At 40.6% G+C, this 17671-nt stretch overlaps 1 protein-coding gene across 1 annotated transcript in view; it reads left to right on the forward strand.

Moving 5' to 3' along the window:
* The first annotated feature begins 50 nt into the window (after positions 1-50).
* Positions 51-17671, forward strand: part of ORC1 (origin recognition complex subunit 1) — a 33753-nt gene continuing 16132 nt past the window's right edge. Inside the window, exons 1-9 of the mRNA XM_061121895.1 lie at positions 51-243; positions 4219-4293; positions 4967-5066; positions 5851-5978; positions 7588-7766; positions 8937-9255; positions 13430-13799; positions 14924-15025; positions 16935-17130. Coding sequence (XP_060977878.1) covers positions 4972-5066; positions 5851-5978; positions 7588-7766; positions 8937-9255; positions 13430-13799; positions 14924-15025; positions 16935-17130 — 1389 coding nt within the window. The 5' untranslated portion in view covers positions 51-243; positions 4219-4293; positions 4967-4971. The remainder of the gene's footprint in view (positions 244-4218; positions 4294-4966; positions 5067-5850; positions 5979-7587; positions 7767-8936; positions 9256-13429; positions 13800-14923; positions 15026-16934; positions 17131-17671) is intronic.

Genomic DNA, 17671 nt, shown 5'->3' on the forward strand with positions numbered 1-17671 from the left:
TGCTGCTGACGGAACGTGGAGACACCCTGGGGGGCGGGGCTACAGCGTTTGGCGCGAAATTTCCTTTTCTCCACCTTCTTTCCATTCCTAACTAGGCTTCCGTTTCGGCGTTGGTTCGCGGCTGTTAGCTCTAAGAGGAGTTCCCCTGGGGCAGGTAGATTTGCTGCAGCTCCACGAGCTCCTGAAGCGGGGACGCTGGAAAGCGGAGGACTTGCACCCAGCTCCAACAAGCTTTGGCGCCCGGTGAGTGTGGCGTCCCGGGCTGGAGAGGGACCTGAGCCGCGAGACTGTGGAATTTGTTCTCTGCGGACTCATTCAGCCATAAATCCATTCAGCAGATATGTACTAAACGCCTGTTAAATGACAGGCACTGTTCTAAGCGCATTAGGAACGTCTTACTTTCCACATGGCGATTTCTAACAGCTTTCTGCCTCTGCCGGGGATTGCGATCTTGCAGTGGGAAACCGGAAGCCAACAGCGGAGAAGCGTGAATACTCCTGTCCTCAGCTCCTTGAGATTCTCAGTAGTGACCTGAGTCATATGAACCTTATATCCACATGGCCCGTGGGAAGCAATCGCATCTTTCTTCCTTTCAGGGTAGTGTAACAAGCACCACAGGGAAGCGGAGCAGCAGAAGTTATTACTCGATATGGATGTCGCTATTGCTCCCAGAGGGAAAAAGAGACTAGTCTTAAGTCCCTTTTCGTGACTAAGGGGCCTGAGCTCCTACTCAGATCTTTTTTTCCCCCTAGACGAGCTGCTCTTAACTGCAGTGGCACGTCTTTTACTTTCTCTAGTCTAACCCCGAAATAGAAGGGCCTTCTCTTCTGGCAATTGGAAAAAGCACTGAACTTAGAGAAATGAGATGTTAAGATTCTTATCTTGGGCCATCTGCCAAATTGCAATGATTAGATATGGTAGTTTTCTATTTTGAAGTGAAGTGAAGTGAAGTTGCTCAGTCGTGTCTGACTCTTTGCGACCCCATGGACTGTGGCTTACCAGGCTTCTCCCATGGGATTTTCCAGGCAAGAGTACTGGAGTGGGTTGCCATTTCCTTCTCCAGGGGATCTTCCCCACCCAGGGATCGAACCCGGGTCTCCCGCATTGTAGGCAGCCGCTTTACCGTCTGAGCCACCAGGGTTGTCTGTAAAAGTGGTACACTCTTCCCTGCTGTTTTGGGTCCATGTGAATGCCATTGAAGGTTTCTGTTGCGAAATCATGTTTATCAAGTCGCTTTGCAACAGTTTTTAATGTAACAGAGGACAATATGCAACTTTAGAAGGTTTCTGAATTCCTTGAAATTGAAAGCAGAATTTTGTGTGAATTGTGTTTCATAACATTCATCAAAGTATTAAAAAACAAAACCAAAAAAAGCCACTGTTCCTTATAAATAAATGCAAGAGGTTAAGGGAGTGGGGAAGGACTTTCCTGGCAGTCCAGTGGGTAAGACTCTGTGCTTCTACTGCAGGGAGCACGGATTCGATCCCTGGTTGGTGAACTAAGATCCTGCATGCTGCGGCCAAAAATAAATTAAAAAAAAAAAAAAAAAAGGTTGGGGAAATAAATCGACCGTTTTGCATTTTCTCACTTAATTCTCAGTGATCATAGAATAATGCCCCCAGCACAGAATGGATGATTAATAAATAAATATTGGTTGAATAAAAGCAAGTTTCTATTATTACTTGCATTTTATGGGTAAGGAAATTGAGACCCATTTGACCTCTCAGTCAGCAGATAAGAAGCCTGGCTTATTGTAATAAGCATACCAGAAGCAAACTCTTGTGTGCCTGTATTTTCAGTCGTGTGTGACTCTTTGTGACCCTATAGACTGGCCTGCCTAGCTCCTCTGTCCTGGGATTCTCCAGGCAAGAATACTGGAGTGGTTTGCTATTGCCTCCTCCCCTTAGACATGTATTAACATTACTCACTTTCACACAAGGTGTTCTAAGGTGAAGCGCTTAAGAGCACTGTCAGTGGAATCCAGCTGCTTAAGGTTTGAATTAAGGCTGTGCCATTCTGTGTAACATTGGGACAACTTACTATCTTGAAGTGCTAGAGTTTTGGTTCTACCCTCTGTCTTGGTGGATCAAAAAATATATGCTATCATTATTTTTAGGGCTTCCCTGTGGCTTAGTGGTAAAGAATCCAGAGACATGGGTTCTATCCCTGGGTCAGGAAGATCCCTGGAGGAGGAAATGGCAACCCATTCCAGTATTCTTGCTGAGAAAATCCCATGGATAGAGGAGTCCGATGGGCTATAGTTCATAGGGTTGCAAAGAGTCCGATGTAACTGAGCGTAGACATTATTATTTTTTTTCTGCAACTCTCCTATCTGTTTTTCTTGGGTGTGGCTCCTGGACTGGATAGTGTGTATGTTCAAGATTTCAGGTATCTTCAACATTGAGAGCCTGTAATGCGTATCTCCTAGAAGCCGAAGTCTTTGCTGGGCCAAATCTGGCCTGCATTTCCACTCTGTTCATCACTCCTGTTGGGAAACCTCTTTGCTGATGATGAGATGCAATGCTGGGTCAAGGGTAGGAAAGTGCTGCCTCTTCAGAAGGACTCCTGATTAATTTTTTGAACTTTACATGGAAAAATAACCTACATATAGAAAATTCACATCATAAGCGTACAGCGCAGTGAGTTGTTTTGAAGAAAACATACCTATGTAACCTGCATCCTAGAAGCACCCCATTCCCTCACTGTGCTTCCTTTTAGTCACTGAGGTTTCCTTTTAGTCTGACTTCTAGCACCATAGGTTACTTTTACCTGCTCTTGAGCTTTGTATAAATGGAATCAATATAGCATGTATTCTTCTGGTATCTGGTATCTGGTATCTGGTATCCTTTAGCGCATTGTTAATTTTGTAAGATTTTCCTTATGTGTGCAGTCGTGGTTGGTTTAATTTCACTGCTTTGTAGTGCTGCTACAACCATTCTGGTTCGTGCCTTTTGATGATTTGTTTGTTTTTCTGTTGGATATATTTTGTTGGGACTACTGGATCGTAAGATATGCACATGTTCAGTTTTAGTAGATGCTGTCAATTTTCCACTTTCTAATTTATACGCTCTCCATCAGTGTATGAGAGTTCTGGCCACTCTACATCCTTATCACACTTATCAATACTGGAGTGGGTAGCCATTCCCTTCTCCAGGGGATCTTCCCAACCCAGGCATTGAACCCAGGTCTGCCACATTGCAGGTGAATTCTTTACCATCTGAGCCACCAGGAAAGAAAATGTGTTGGGAGATTCCAATTTGCTATAATATCACTCTCAGTGATATTCCGTTTTTTAAAAAAATGATGGAACTTATTTACTTGGATCTTTTGTCTGTACCTCTGTAGCCTATTTTGCCTGATTTCACTGTGGAAAGGTGAAAAGGTGAAACCTGTAATAGTTCCATGTTACATCTTCCATTAAAAGGAACATATATTGAAAGGAAGTTAGAGTTCATATATTCCCTTGGACATTTATTGAGATCCAAACACTTTTATTAATATTTTATCAAAAGATTATTGGATATAATGAACACAAATGCATTTTTACTTGAACTCAAGTCTCCAACCTGTGTTAACTCCTTGATCTGCTGTTTGTTCATTTCTAGATGTATTTTGCTAAAATTAGATTGATTTTAGTAGTACTGTGTTGTGAATTACACTCTAAATGTTCTTAATAGTAATCATTGAGGCATCATTTGTAAGCTGTGCATTTACTGACTCGATATCTTCTTTTTGCTAATTAGTTTCCTCACAGTATATTAAAAAAATACATTTTTTAAAAGCAGAAAATCTTATGGGTCAAAATGTTCCCAAGTAGAATGTAGGACATACTGCTACTGAACTTTAGGAAACCAGCTTATTTAATCAGGATGTCTATAGACTGTTCTAATTCTATTGTTTTCTACATGGACTGAAATTGTTGGTCCCTCTCTCAGTAAGTCAGAGTATTCTGTCAGGCTGGATTAAAAAAAATTTTTTTTTAACCCAGTTTTGTCAAACTTTAGCTGTATAAGAAAAGCACTGAATTTAAAGGAAAGTTATTATTTTCTTAATAGCAAACTTAAGATGATGAATCGGCATTGTTATTAGGACTAATAGATTGCCGCTTCCAAATTGTAAAGATTGTTAAATATGTTTGGATTTTTCATTCACATTTCAGTATTGTCAGGAAAATGTCTTTTCTTTTTCATGTACTTTAATACAATCGTTTCTTTTCAGCTATTCACAGTACGTATATCTAGGACCTATCAGTTGCAAAGAAAAATACTCCTTCCAACTGCCAGAGCAGTACAGGTTAGTGACACTGGAATTTTGTTTTGCTTTTAATGTAAGTGGAATGATAGATTTGATAAAATCCATTGCCATTCCCCCAAATGCCTCTTGCATGTTTTTCCCTCCATCCCTTGGAAACCCTCATTTCATCCATCTTATCAATTAGCTATCCATTATTCTATATTCAGTTTAGAAAACCCCTTTAAGAAACCCTTCCTCCCGGAACAGTCAACAGACCCAGTCCTTTACCTTAGCCTTTCTGGCTCTTTCTCTTGGCTCTTTGTACTGTTAGTTGTCCTTTCGTGCATTTTTATTTTATCCCTGCCTAGATTATAAATGTTATAAAGACACTTAAAACTACTGTATCACTGGTTTTTAGTTTCATGTTGGCATATGTTTCTTATCTCGTTGTGTCTTGTGTCAAGTACTTCTAAATATCTGTAGTTTCTTATATTGACCTTTCTGTTTCCCTGGATAGGAAGAGATAAGGCATAGTGCCAGATAATACTGAATGGCGTATGTTTGATCTTTGTAGAGCCTGAATTTTTCCTCAAAAAGTTTTTTTTCTAAGCCTAAAATGTGTGGGAGTGTGGTAGGGGCAGAAAAGAAGGCTGAACCCATTGAAGGCAGGAACTGTGCCCTTGAATTCATCAGAGCATGTCATGTTAACTCAGAGTTAGTGACTTTTACACAGGAGCCATGGCGTACTGTTCTGCAAGACTGAGGACCAGAAAAACTTATTTGTGGGTTGGCAGGCCGTCGTTGGATCAAAAACTACACTACCAAACCTACAAGTGAGTGACAGAATTCTTTAGTACCGAAACTAATAGCTTCTCCAAGCTAAGCTGTTAATAACTTGTATCCAAAGTGTCCTAGTTATTATAGGTTGAGGAGTGTGTGTGTGTCCTTATGATTACTCAGTTATGTCTGACTCTGTGACTCCATGGACTGTAGCCCACCAGGCTCTTCTGTTCATGCGATTCTCCAGGCAAGAATACTGGAGTGGGTAGCCATTCCTTTCTCCAGGGGATCTTCCTGACCCAGAGGGACAGTAAATATGAATTGACAGTAAAGGAGCAGGGGTTTGTTAGATGGAAGAAGATAGTAGCATAAATAGAGCAGCTAGTGATACAGGAAGACATTAGGTTAATAAAATTTGAAATGTATGATAATGTCTTTCCTATTTCAGATAGGTTCTGTGTAATTCTGCATGCTAGCAGGGTAGGATCAGATGTTACTATATCCTCTCCACCCAAGACTTCTCTGAACAATTTGATGTTGCTCTTAGGCAGCTTTCATGTTTTAGGAAGCCTTTGTTGTTCTTTGTAAATAAATGAGAGAAGTTAGGGTTCTTACAGAAGGCCTCTGAATTAATCATCCGTGCTAAAACAATTCATTTAACTCATTTCATCTACACTTGCGTATGACTGGTATATTGGTTTCTAGTATAATTGGTCAGCAGAGAGAAACTATTCAGGAGATTTTCCAGTTAAAGAGCATATTCTTCTGTGCCAAGGGGTCTGAAGAGCTTGGCCCACCCTACCAGATTTCCTAACTTGTTTCTCTGTTATTTCCTAGAGAGATGAGTATGAAAAGAGAAGGTTATTCGACTGAGATTCACATCCAAGTTGGACAGTTTGTGTTGATTGAGGGGGATGATAATGAAAATCCATATGTTGCTAAATTGGTTGAGTTGTTTGAAGACGGTGAGTTTGGGGCTGGAATGAAAAGCATTCCTTGTTGTGAATGATTGGGAAGTACTCCATGATGGGGAAGAAGGGTGGTTACTGATTCCTCTGCTCAGAGCAGTATATCGGGTGTGCACATGGGGTCACTTAAGCACCAGCTGTACCCTCTTCTACCTAGTGAGTGTCTTTACTCACTAGAGCAGTACTGGGAAAGAGTGGGATTGGGGGGTCTCAATAATTTAGCTTTTCCATTATTTCTAGGAGCGGGTGAGCATGGCCGTGAAGGCAGGATTGTTGAAGTGGAAAGGATGGGGAAGGGAAAAAATAGGTGATTTGCACTCTAATAGAAATGTGTCCTTTATTTTGGCATCAGGAAGTTAGTAATTTTGCAAATGCAAAGTTACTTTTACCAGGGAGTTCTTAAGTTGGATTGGGAAGGTGTATTAGTTGATTGATGTTCAGTCAGAAAAACAAAAACACGAGGTGTTTTATTTACCCAGAGGGACTTGTATACAAGTGTTGAGAAGGTAGGAGAGCAAAGATTGGTGCTTTCCAGAGATCAATAAGGGCAGAACGCCACTACTGCCCTCAAAGCTGGAGAAGCCAAAGGGAAAGGAGTGTTAAATGGGACCTGGAAGGCCACACTCAAGCTGCTGCTGATTTTCTCTGCTATTGACCCTCTGCAGAGTAGAGAAGAGCACTGAAAAGTAGAAATGGGGCAGAATTCCAAAAGGAAGATGAAGGATAACAGTTTAAACTATATAAAACTGCTTCTTCCAAAAGCTGGGAGAAGAGTGTGTAGTAGTTAGTCCTAGCCTGTGGCAGTTTGTATCCCTGAAAGTACTGATAGAGTGGATGAAGATGTTTTACATTGCGGAGACAGAAGATACTTCACGAAGCATGGAGGAAAACGTCATCAATCTAACGTCCACTAGGGGGAGCACGTCAGCAGGGTGGGCTTTTGTATTTGTGGTTCGGACCTTTCTGTATCGATTTTAGAATTTGTGTATCGTGCTACATCAAATGGCTTCAGTCTTTCTCTGAAGCAAGATAAGGAAGAGACGAGGCAATGGTGATAGTGGCACTAAGAGTGTATGTGCTTTCGCTTGGAGCGAAGACTGGTGTGGAGTGAGTGATGTTAGCAGTACATTACAATGGTAAAGCGTTACAATCATAAAGCTGAAGACTGCAAGCATACATTTGCCAGAAGTCAGCTCAGTAGCTTATGGTCTGAGTCTTACTGGGAGTTTTCCACAGATTTGCAAAGTTTGTTCGGTGCCTGTGATTAGAATTGCTCCTCTCAAATGCCTTTCATAATTTATTTGATGACTGATAACACCATTGGGAAGTGGGGCAAAATGAGAAGAACATGGGTGCTGGGTGGAGTCAGCAAGCTGGTTGGTCCTGTGACCTTTGACACATTACTTAAGGTCCCTGTAATGGGATTACTTTACCTGTGAAAGGGAGATAGCCTTAGTGTCTGCCTTGTACAATTATGGTGAGGATTAAGGATAATGTATTAATCAAGTGTTATCAAGTACTTAGCACAGTGTCTGGCACATAAGAAGTGCTTAATGAAATGTTATCGTGTTTTCTTAACCTTACCTTTTCCATCGGTCCTTCCTAGATTCTGAACCTTATTCCAAAAAACGTGCTCGAGTACAGTGGTTTATCCGATTCTGTGAAGTCCCTGTCTGTAAACAGCACTTGCTGGGCCGGAAGCCTGACACACAAGAGATATTCTGGTATGACAACCCTGCCTGTAACAGCAACATTAATGTCGAGACCATCATTGGCTGTGTGCGGGTAGGTGGTACCTTGATCCTCCGTTCTGTTGTGAAGCTTATTTGTGACTTGACTGCTAAACTGCATGGCCTCAAGGATGTTACTAGCTCTAGTTTACCTCACAGAAATGAATTTTTCCTGTTTGTCATTGTCTCTGCTTGCCTGCCTACTTCCTTTCAACAAATATTTACTGAACGCACTCACCATGTGTTAGGAGCCTTCTGGAGGAAGCGACATCTAGGTTGTGACCTGAGGGAAGAGCAGAAATTGGCAAAAGTATCTCAGTGGGAAATTATATTTAGCTATGATTGTGGCAGGCATAAAGCATTGTGAGGCTGAATATGCATGCTTAAATGAGGACTTCACCTTGAGTAAATCAGTACAAAGAGTGCTAATTGCTACAAGCAAATATGTGTTATGGGATTTTATGATAAATCAGGTTCTAATGAGGTATCGGCTGAGCTGGGACACTGGGGACTAGGGTGTGGATTATTTCTCAAGCTACTTCAGGCCTCCAAAATGGGTTTAGGTCATGATGTGATCATGTGATTAGGTGGTTGGTAGGACAAGGAGACCATGGCTTGGCAGGACTATAATCAGATTTTTCCAATCTATGGGCTCAGCATATTGTGTGCCACAAAATAATTAACCTTTGAGTTAAATGAGTGAAGAAGTGAAAGGCAGATGTAGAAGTTGCAGCAGCTAGATGGGTGGATTTGGAAAGGTAGGGAAGGTGTTTAGGCAGGAACACCATGGTGGGAATGAGCAGGGCTGTGAAAAGCCACAGTCAACTAGTGGTGGGAAGCCATTTTGAAGAGTATTGAGGACTCAAGAGATAAAGTGGGGTCAAATTTAGAAATCACTGCAAATCAGTTTAAGTGGTCCAATCTTGCTAGAGTGGGTAACCACTGTAGGTTATTGAAGCATTGTAGACTATGCTTAGAGAAGTTTTTGTGGGGAAATCTGGCCTCGGTGAATAAAATGCGTTGAAAAAACAACATAAGGTATTCATATCAGCAAGGAGGAGTCTGTGGAAATATGCTATATCATGTGCATGCCTTTTTTGTTTAGAAAAGTAATGTTCCTGGTAAGAATGAAGACTTACATGCTTTTTAATCATAGCACTCCTAGAACATTCCTTGACTCTTTTGCTTCTCCTTTCTTTCTATCATCTGTACTTCCTAAATTCAGGTGGTAGCTTTAGCCCCAGATGAAGTCATACCTATAGATCTGAAAAATGAGAAGACATTCTTTGTGAAACTGTCTTGGAATGAGAAAAAATTCAAACCACTACCTCCAGAAGTATTTGCTCAGTTGAATAAGCTTCAAGAAGACAATCATAGATATCAGAAGTCCATGGAAGCCAAAACTAAGAGTACAGAAAGCCTTTCTTGGACCACAACAGAACATGCAGTCAAAAGGATTGAATCAAGGCATTCCACTTCCAAATCTCGTCACACTGCTTCCCATCCTGTCACCCCAAGGGCAAGGAAGAGGCTGGAGCTCAGTGGTAAGTGTGAAATGGGTGATAGTGGGCAATATTGAGGCTAAAGGAAAATGGTAAAATATTAATTCATGCTACAGTACAGCATTGAGTTAGTGCAGCAGTGGGCCAAGTACTAACATATCTTGAAATAAGTGTCACATAAGATTGACCATTTTCATCATTTTACACTGTAAAATGTAAACCATTTTACATTTACACTGTAAAGTGTACAGTTTAGTAGCATGAAGTGCATTCACACTGTTGTATGACCATCCTCATCTTCTTCTAAAACAGTCTTTCCAACCTTTAAGCAATAACTTCCCATTCCCTCATGCCCCATCCTCTGGCAACCACCTTTCTACATTTTGTATATTCTTGGCTCGTTTGTTGTAAATTAATTGACCATATATACTTGGGTTTGCTTCTGGGCTTTCTGTTCTGTTCCATTGGTCTGTGTGTCTGTTTTTAATGACAAAACCAAACTGTTTGGATGACTTATTGCTTCGTATTGGGTTGGCCAAAAGGTTCATTTGGGTTTCTCCATGCCATCTTACGGAAAAACCTGAATGACCCTTTTGGCCAGCCCAATAACAGCTTCAAATCAGGGACTATGATGCATCACGCTTTGTTCATCTTTCTCAAGATTGCTTTGGCTTGTTGGAGTAAGATTTACTCTTTTTTTAAGGCTGAATCATAGCCCATTGTACACATATACCACATTTTATTTATTCATTCAACTGTCAATGGACATGTGGGTTGCTTCCACCTTTTGGCTATTGTGACTAATGCTGCTATGAAGTTGAGTTTACAAATATCTTATCGAGTCCCTGCCTTCATTTTGGGTATGTACTCAGAAATGGAACCAAGACAGCTGCATCAATTTTCTTTTTACATTCTCATCAATAACACTAGAGTTCCATTTCCCCATGTCCTCACTAAGTATTTAGATCTTGTTATTTTATATTGTTATTTTCTGTGGCTTTGATTGTGGCTATCCTAATGAGTGTGAGGTAGTATATCATTATTAACATTTTCTTAATGATTACTGATGTTAAGCCCTATAATCAGCTAATTCTTTAGGAGCTCAGCTACTAAGGTGACATTGCTTTTAGATCCTTAGTGGAAGAACTAAGAAATATATATATTTGTTATAATGTTAAAACTCTTAAATTCATACTGATACTTCTAATCTATACCACAGAGTTCTTCATCTTTCCCATGTTGCATAATTCCAAATAGTAATTGATTTGTTATTCCTTATATTTTTCGAATATATTCCATTGAGGCAGTAATGTTACTTTGATTAAATATTTTTCTTCTGCTAATCGTTATTTATTGGTGATAAACAGTTAAGTTCTTTCATTTATGTTTAATTTTAGGGCTTTTCCCATCTTTGACTTTTAAAACATGTGAAACATTAGCACAGAGTCAGAACTGTTTAAGACGAGTGTCCTCAGAGAAGCCCCATTCCTTTCTTTATCCTCTCGCCCTGCTTCTACCTCATCTTTTATAGGTAATAAATTTTATTAGTTTCCGGTTTATTTTCCTCCTAATTTTATTTCCCATTATTTTTTAGCCAGTAGAGTACCATACTGGATACATTTTCGCCCTTAACTTCTTTCACTAATAACATGTCTGACAGCTACTCCATGGCCATCCTATGAGCTCATCCTCATCCTATTATGTGTCCTTAGTTTTTCTTTTTCAGTGCCAAGTTCATTCAGTATTCTTGAAACTTCTTAGTATAATGTATGTTTCAGTTCAGTTCAGTCACTCAGTCATGTCTGCCTCTTTGCAACCGCATGGACTGCAGCACACCAGGCTTCTCTGTCCATCACCAACTCCCGGAGTTCACTCAAACTCATGTTCATCGAGTTGATGATGGCATCCAACCATCTCATCCTCTGACGTCCCCTTCTCCCCCTGCCCTCAATCTTTCCCAGCATCAGGGTCTTTTCCATTGATTCAGTTCTTCACATCAGATTGCCAAAGTATTGGAGTTTCAGCTTCAGCATCAGTCCTTCCAATGACTATTCAGGACTGATTTCCTTTAGGATGGACTGGTTGGATCTCCTTGCAGTCCAAGGGACTCTCAAGAGTCTTCTCCAACACCACAGTTCAAAAGCATCAATTCTTCGGCACTCAGCTTTCTTTGTAGTCCAACTCTCACATCCATACATGACTACTAGAAAATCCATAACTTTGACTAGACAGACCTTTGTTGGCAAAGTAATGTCTTTTTAGCATGCTGTCTAGGTTGGTCATAGCTTTTCTTCCAAGGAGCAAGCATCTTTTAATTTCATGGCTGCAGTCACCATCTACAGTGATTTTGGAGCCAAAAAAAAAAATAAAGTCTCTCACTGTTTCCATTGTTTTCCTTTCTATTTGCCATGAAGTGATGGGACCAGATGCCATGATCATAGTTTTCTGAATGTTGTTTTAAGCCAACTTTCTCACTCTCTTCTTTCACTTTCATCAAGATTCTCCTTAGTTCTTCGCTTTCTGCCATAAGGGTAGTGTCATCTGCATATCAGGTTATTGATATTTCTCCCAGCAATCTTGATTCCAGCTTGTGTTTCATCCAGCCCAGCGTTTCTCATGATGTACTCTGCATATAAGTTAAATAAGCAGGGTGACAATACACAGCCTTGACGTACTCCTTTCCCGATTTGGAACCAGTCTGTTGTTCCATGTCCCGTTCTAACTGTTGCTTCTTGATCTGCATACAGGTTTCTCAGGAGGCAGGTAAGGTGGTCCGGTATTCCCATCTCTTAGAATTTTCCACAGTTTCTGTATATTTAGGCACTGAATATGAACGTATGAAACTTTCTGGACATGCAAACGACTACTAAAGAAATAATTTGTACAGTCACCATTTAGAAATAATTGCGGTATTTTTCTCACTGTTGATTTTGTAGGACCATGAAAGTTAGGGTAAGAAATTTAAACTTGACACAGTTACATAATTAGATGTGGTAGTTATGAGGAAAATATTACAGATTGTTTTTGACAGAAAGATGGAGAAATGAGGCATAAGGGAGACTAGGGTATTGGGACATTTTTATATTAATCCAGACACGCGTTACCCTCATATTTACCACACAGGTCCTGGATGACTTCTTGTCTTGTCTGCAGCAGCAGTTCCACACACACCCGGTGCTGTGGCTGGAGTGAACTCCTCTGCCCATTGCTTTCCTATCTCGCTGTCTTAGCTCACATCAATTTCAGTTATTCCCTTCTCTCATCCCCCTCCTTCTGCTTTCAGCTCTGTTGAAATTTTGCCTTTCTTTCAAGGCCTGTCTCAAGAGCTGTAGCCCGCCAGGCCTCTCTGTCCATGGGATTCTCCAGGCGAGAATACTGGAGTGGCTTGCCATGCCCTCCTGCAGGGGATCTTCCTGACCCAGGGATTGAACCCGCATCTCTTATGGTCTCTTGCATTGGCAGGCAGGTTGTTGACCATTAGAGCCATCTGGGAAGCCCTATTTATTAGCACTAGATGCTTTAGGATCATTATTAAACTTGATATTATAGACATTTATGCATCTCATCTGCCCCGTTAGACTAGAGTATCTTATGGATGGAAACCAGGATTGAGTCTCATTCAACTTTTGTCTCCTAGCACCTGGTATATACCTTGCCATTTTAATAGCTCAATTGATGAGCTGTTCATCTATGAATGAATGTCCAGGTTCTTGATGCCTTTGATCATGATGAAATTGGAGGAGATCCAAATGTGGTTCTGTGTATTCTCAAAACCCATTTGATTGCCTGCAGGATCCATCTCTCCACTGGTATAATCTGGGTTAAGAAAAATGTAAGGCCTTGGTGTTACTCAGCAGAGCCATTGGAATAAAGTTCAGATGGGGTTGAATGGGGTTTGAGGATGTGCAGTATCACCCTGGTTGAGAAGAACTGTTCTGGGAGATGACTTCATGGAAAACCTGATGTTTGAACATTTATCTGTGAAGGCTGACTTAACTGTTCCAGCTAGCAAAATTACCCATAGAATTTAAGAGAGAGACCAAAAATATTAGAGCTACCTGACCTGGGAAAAGAAAGTATAGAATAATTCCAAATATGAATAATTCATGTCTTTGTATCACTCAGTGAAAGAATTTATCTCTAAAGAGATTAGGGATCTGTATAGTGCTTGTCATAAAATTCACACACTGTCTATGGTGATTTCTCTTGAACTTAGGTTTCCCTAGGACTCCTAACACAAGGATTTCCCAGGCGACTTCATGTGCCTCATTGGATTCTCCTGGAAGAATGAAACGGAAAGTGGCCTTCTCTGAGATCATGTCACCTTCAAAGAGGTCTCTGCCTGATGGTTCTCAGACCTTGTCTCCAGCTCTGAAAGTCCCAGAGAAAACTGGAGAGATTCAACACTCTTGTACCAAAGATGCCAAGAAGACTTCACCTGATCATGGCATGATCCTGAGAACTCGAGTCCCAGCTTTGAAAACAACAGAGACTAGTGAAGAAAGAACACTTACTCCTACCAGCAGGGGACGGAAATCCTCGGTAGTGCCTTCTGTGATTCTGAAACCAGAATACATCGAAAGAAGGTGACTGGGGATGTTACCCTGCCTCCCACAGAGCGAATCAAGCTGCTTCACATGATGTCCAATGTGTGGGTCACAGCCAGTGAATCTGTGTCATAGAATCACCAGCTTTTCTAAAATCCAGATTTCTGAGCCTCTCGCCAGATGTGAATCAGTCTCCAAGTGTTGGGCCCAGGAATCTGTATTTTAGAGACACTCTTAGGATGATTCTGATATACCCAGCTGTCCTTTGGGGATTGCTGCTCCAGAAGATAATTCTGAATTGCTTCACAGTCTTGGATTTCATTACTTGCTTGGCTCTTTATCACATTTTAACAGTGATTTTCTTAGTCAGTTTCTTTCTTTTCTTTTTTAAACTGGAAACCATTTTCAAATACATAAAATACAAGAAGATAATACATCTAGAACAACTCTGAAGTTTGATGCTAGGCATTGTTTGTATATAATGGGCTGTACAAATTTGACAATCCTGAAATTTCAGTGTTTCCTGCTCAGAAACTCTAGCACCTGGCTTTTCTGATTTTATTTGGTTTCCTTTTTTTTTTTTAGATTTTTTTTTTTTTTTAATGTGGATCATTTTTAATGTCTTTGTTGAATTTGTTACAATACTGCTTCTGTTTAAGTTTTGGATTTTTAGCCCCAAGGTATATGGAATCTTAGTTCACCAACCAGGGATCAAACCTGGTTTGATCAAACCTGCAACCCCTGCATTGGAAGGCAAAGTCTTAAGCAGTGGAGTTCCAGTAAAGTCCTTTACCTAGATTTCTTGATAAATGCTTTGCATTGAGAGTATACCTGCATTGCTACTAACCTTGAGTGGACAGTAAATTACAGATACATCAGAAATTTAAAAAGAATAAAAAACTCTGTGTAGAATTAGTATTAATATATTCTGATTTCTTGGGAGGTGATCAGTCTAATTTAAATGATAAGCTTTTGGCAAACTTTAATCTTCGGGTTTGAGTCAAACTTCCATTATAAACTTTTTGGCAAATTTTGCTTAGCTCCTTCCAAAGTAGCTGCCGAAAGAATAGGAGCCTGTCAGGCTACCTGACTCGCTTCCAGTCCTGCTGCTGATAGCTGGCACCCAAAACCACTTTCCGCAATCTTGCTGTAATATCTTGCAGGGAGGGCAAAGAGCCAGAAGTTCAGGATGAAGCTACCTCTACTTCCCGTATCCGCAGGAAGAGTTCTCTCTTGACTTTGAATCGGATTAGGCAGCAGCTTAGGTAAGACTGCTCCTTGGCAGGCAGAAAAACATCACTGCCATCTGTGAAATCTATAATCCTATTTCTTAAATCCTCTTAACATTTCTTGTTTGTTATTTGCTAATCCATTGAAATTTACCTTTACCTAGTATGTCTGGAATTGTGTTCATTTCACATAAACATCATAGTTTGAAAGGGGCAAGAAACAGTGCCCTGGGCTTAGGTGGCTCCCAGGGCCCCATAGTCATTACACCCAGCAGGACTGTTGGTAGGGTGCCTAAGAACATGAACTTTGATTCTGGCAGACTTGGATTTGAACCTAGGCTTTGTCATTTATTAGGTTGGTGCAAACATAATTGCAGTTTTGGACCGCGAATTTTAAATCATTATAACTAGGCTCAAACACATCTTTACTAATCAAAATAGGAACCATTACAATCAAGTCATTTTTGCCGGCGAGAAATAAGTTTGTTTATTTATTACTATAGTGTAAAAATTTGTGCTTTGGGATTTGAGGAACTCTTGGAAAGCATTTCTGCTTCCTGCTGGTTGTGGAAGTGTTTTCCCTGCAAAAAAGGTGAGATACTTGAGGAAGTGGTAGTTGGTCGCAAGAGGTGAGGTGAATATAGTGGATGAGGCAAAACTTCATAGCCTAATTCGTTGAACTTTTGAAGCGTTGGCTGTGCATCGTGTAGTCAGGTGGTGTTGTGGAGAATTGGGCCCTTCTATTGACCAATGCTGGCTGCAGCCTTTGCAGTTTTCGGTGGATCTCATTGATTTGCTGAACATATGTCTCAGATGTAATGGTTTCTCTGGGATTCGGAAAGCTGTAGTGGGTCAGACTGGCAGCAGACCATCAAGCAGTGACCATGACCTCTTTTTGGTGCAAGTTTGGTTTTGGGAAGTGCTTTGGAGCTTCTTGGTCCAACCTCTGACCTGGTTGTCGCCAGTTGTCATATAAAATCCACTTTTCATTGTATGTCACAATCCAATTGAGAAATGGTTCATTGTTGCATAGAATAAGAGATGACACTTCAAAATGACAATTTTTTAAATTTGTGGTCAGCTCATGAGGCACCCAGGTATCGAGCTTTTTCACCTTTCCAATTTGCTTCAAATGCCGAATGTAGAATGTAGAAAGGTCGGTGTTAAGTTCTTCAGCAACTTATTGTGTAGTTGTAAGAGGATCAGCTTCGACGAGGGGCTTTCCTGGTGATTCAGATGGTAAAGGATCTGCCTGCAATGCAGGACACTCAGGTTTGATCCCTGGGTCGGGAAGATCCCCTGGAGAAAGGAATGGCTACCCACTCCACTATTCTTGTCTGGAGAATTCCATGGACAGAGGAGCCCGGTAGGCTACAGTCCAAGGGGTCGCAAAGAATCAGACACAACTCAGCAAGTACAACCCATTTTGAACTCAAATAAGAAAATTGGTTGAATTTGCCTTTTGTCTAACATCATTTCCCTAGTCTAAAATAAATATAAAATAAACAGCAAGTAATGTCATTAGCAAAAAAACATAAAGCAACAAATACGCATTGAGATGATGTATTGCATAACCACATGTATTTAAGAATGTATTACAATATCCAACAGCAAAGTTCACCAGTACAAAACTGAAGTTACTTTTGCATCAACCTAATACTATCTGTGTAACCTTGGGAAGATTACTTAACCTTTCTAAGCTGTGGATTCCACATCTGTAAAATGGGGAGTAATATACAAGTCACAAAGTTGTTGATGGGTTTAATGAAATAAATAAAGCCCTTAGCAGAGCTTCTCGGTAGCAAGGGCTCAAGAACTGGAGTACATCTGATATTGCTCAGTTGCAGGAGAGACTGCAATACTCGCATCCACACTGACCTGTTAGGAGCTTCTTATTTAGACTTCACACACTGAATATCAGAAAATAACATGTCCTGCCGTTCAGGTTTTTAGGTAACAGTAAAAGTGACCAAAGTGATGAAGAGTTTCTGCCAGCAGCCGAGATTTCAGACTATGACAGTGAGGAGGAAGAGGCTTCCACAACCCCGCTTTCGAGGAGAACACGCAATAGTGTGTCCAGGAACCTACGCTCCTCCATGAAGTCATCCTTACAGACCCCCTCCAAGACACCAAAGAAAACTGTAAGGTTCTTTTAGGTTTATTACCAGTGAAGCTCCTCTCTTAATTTAGAAATTGTGACTAAAGTCATACAACTAGTAACAGCTAGATTTTGAGAACACGACTCTCAAATTCAAAGCTATGCCACTTGGAATATTCATAGAGGAAAGCTTTTTTGTGGGAGGAGGGGGTAGTGGATTTACAGTGTGTTTCAGGTGTATAGCCAGTTGATTCAGCTATGCATATATCAGTTCTTCTTCAGATTCTTTTCCCATATAGGTTATTAAAGAATATTGAATAGTGTGCCTGTGTATTCATCGAGGAAAGGTTCTAAGTGAACCCTCAGACTGAAAATGGGGACGTCTGCCTGCTTTGTGTGAAATTGAGCAGAACACTGAAAACTATTGAGAAAAGAGGGTCTACTGTGTTCAGATATGTTTGAAAAATGTTTGGGTTAAACAAAGTTATATTGGTTTCACTGTCACATGACTTCTCAGGGCCTTTAACTTATGTTATTGTGACCTTCCAGGAGACTATTAGTATATTAGGAAACTTTTCTTCATA

Source organism: Dama dama, chromosome 20 (assembly GCF_033118175.1).
Source record: "Dama dama isolate Ldn47 chromosome 20, ASM3311817v1, whole genome shotgun sequence".
NCBI classification, from domain to species: Eukaryota; Metazoa; Chordata; class Mammalia; order Artiodactyla; family Cervidae; genus Dama; species Dama dama.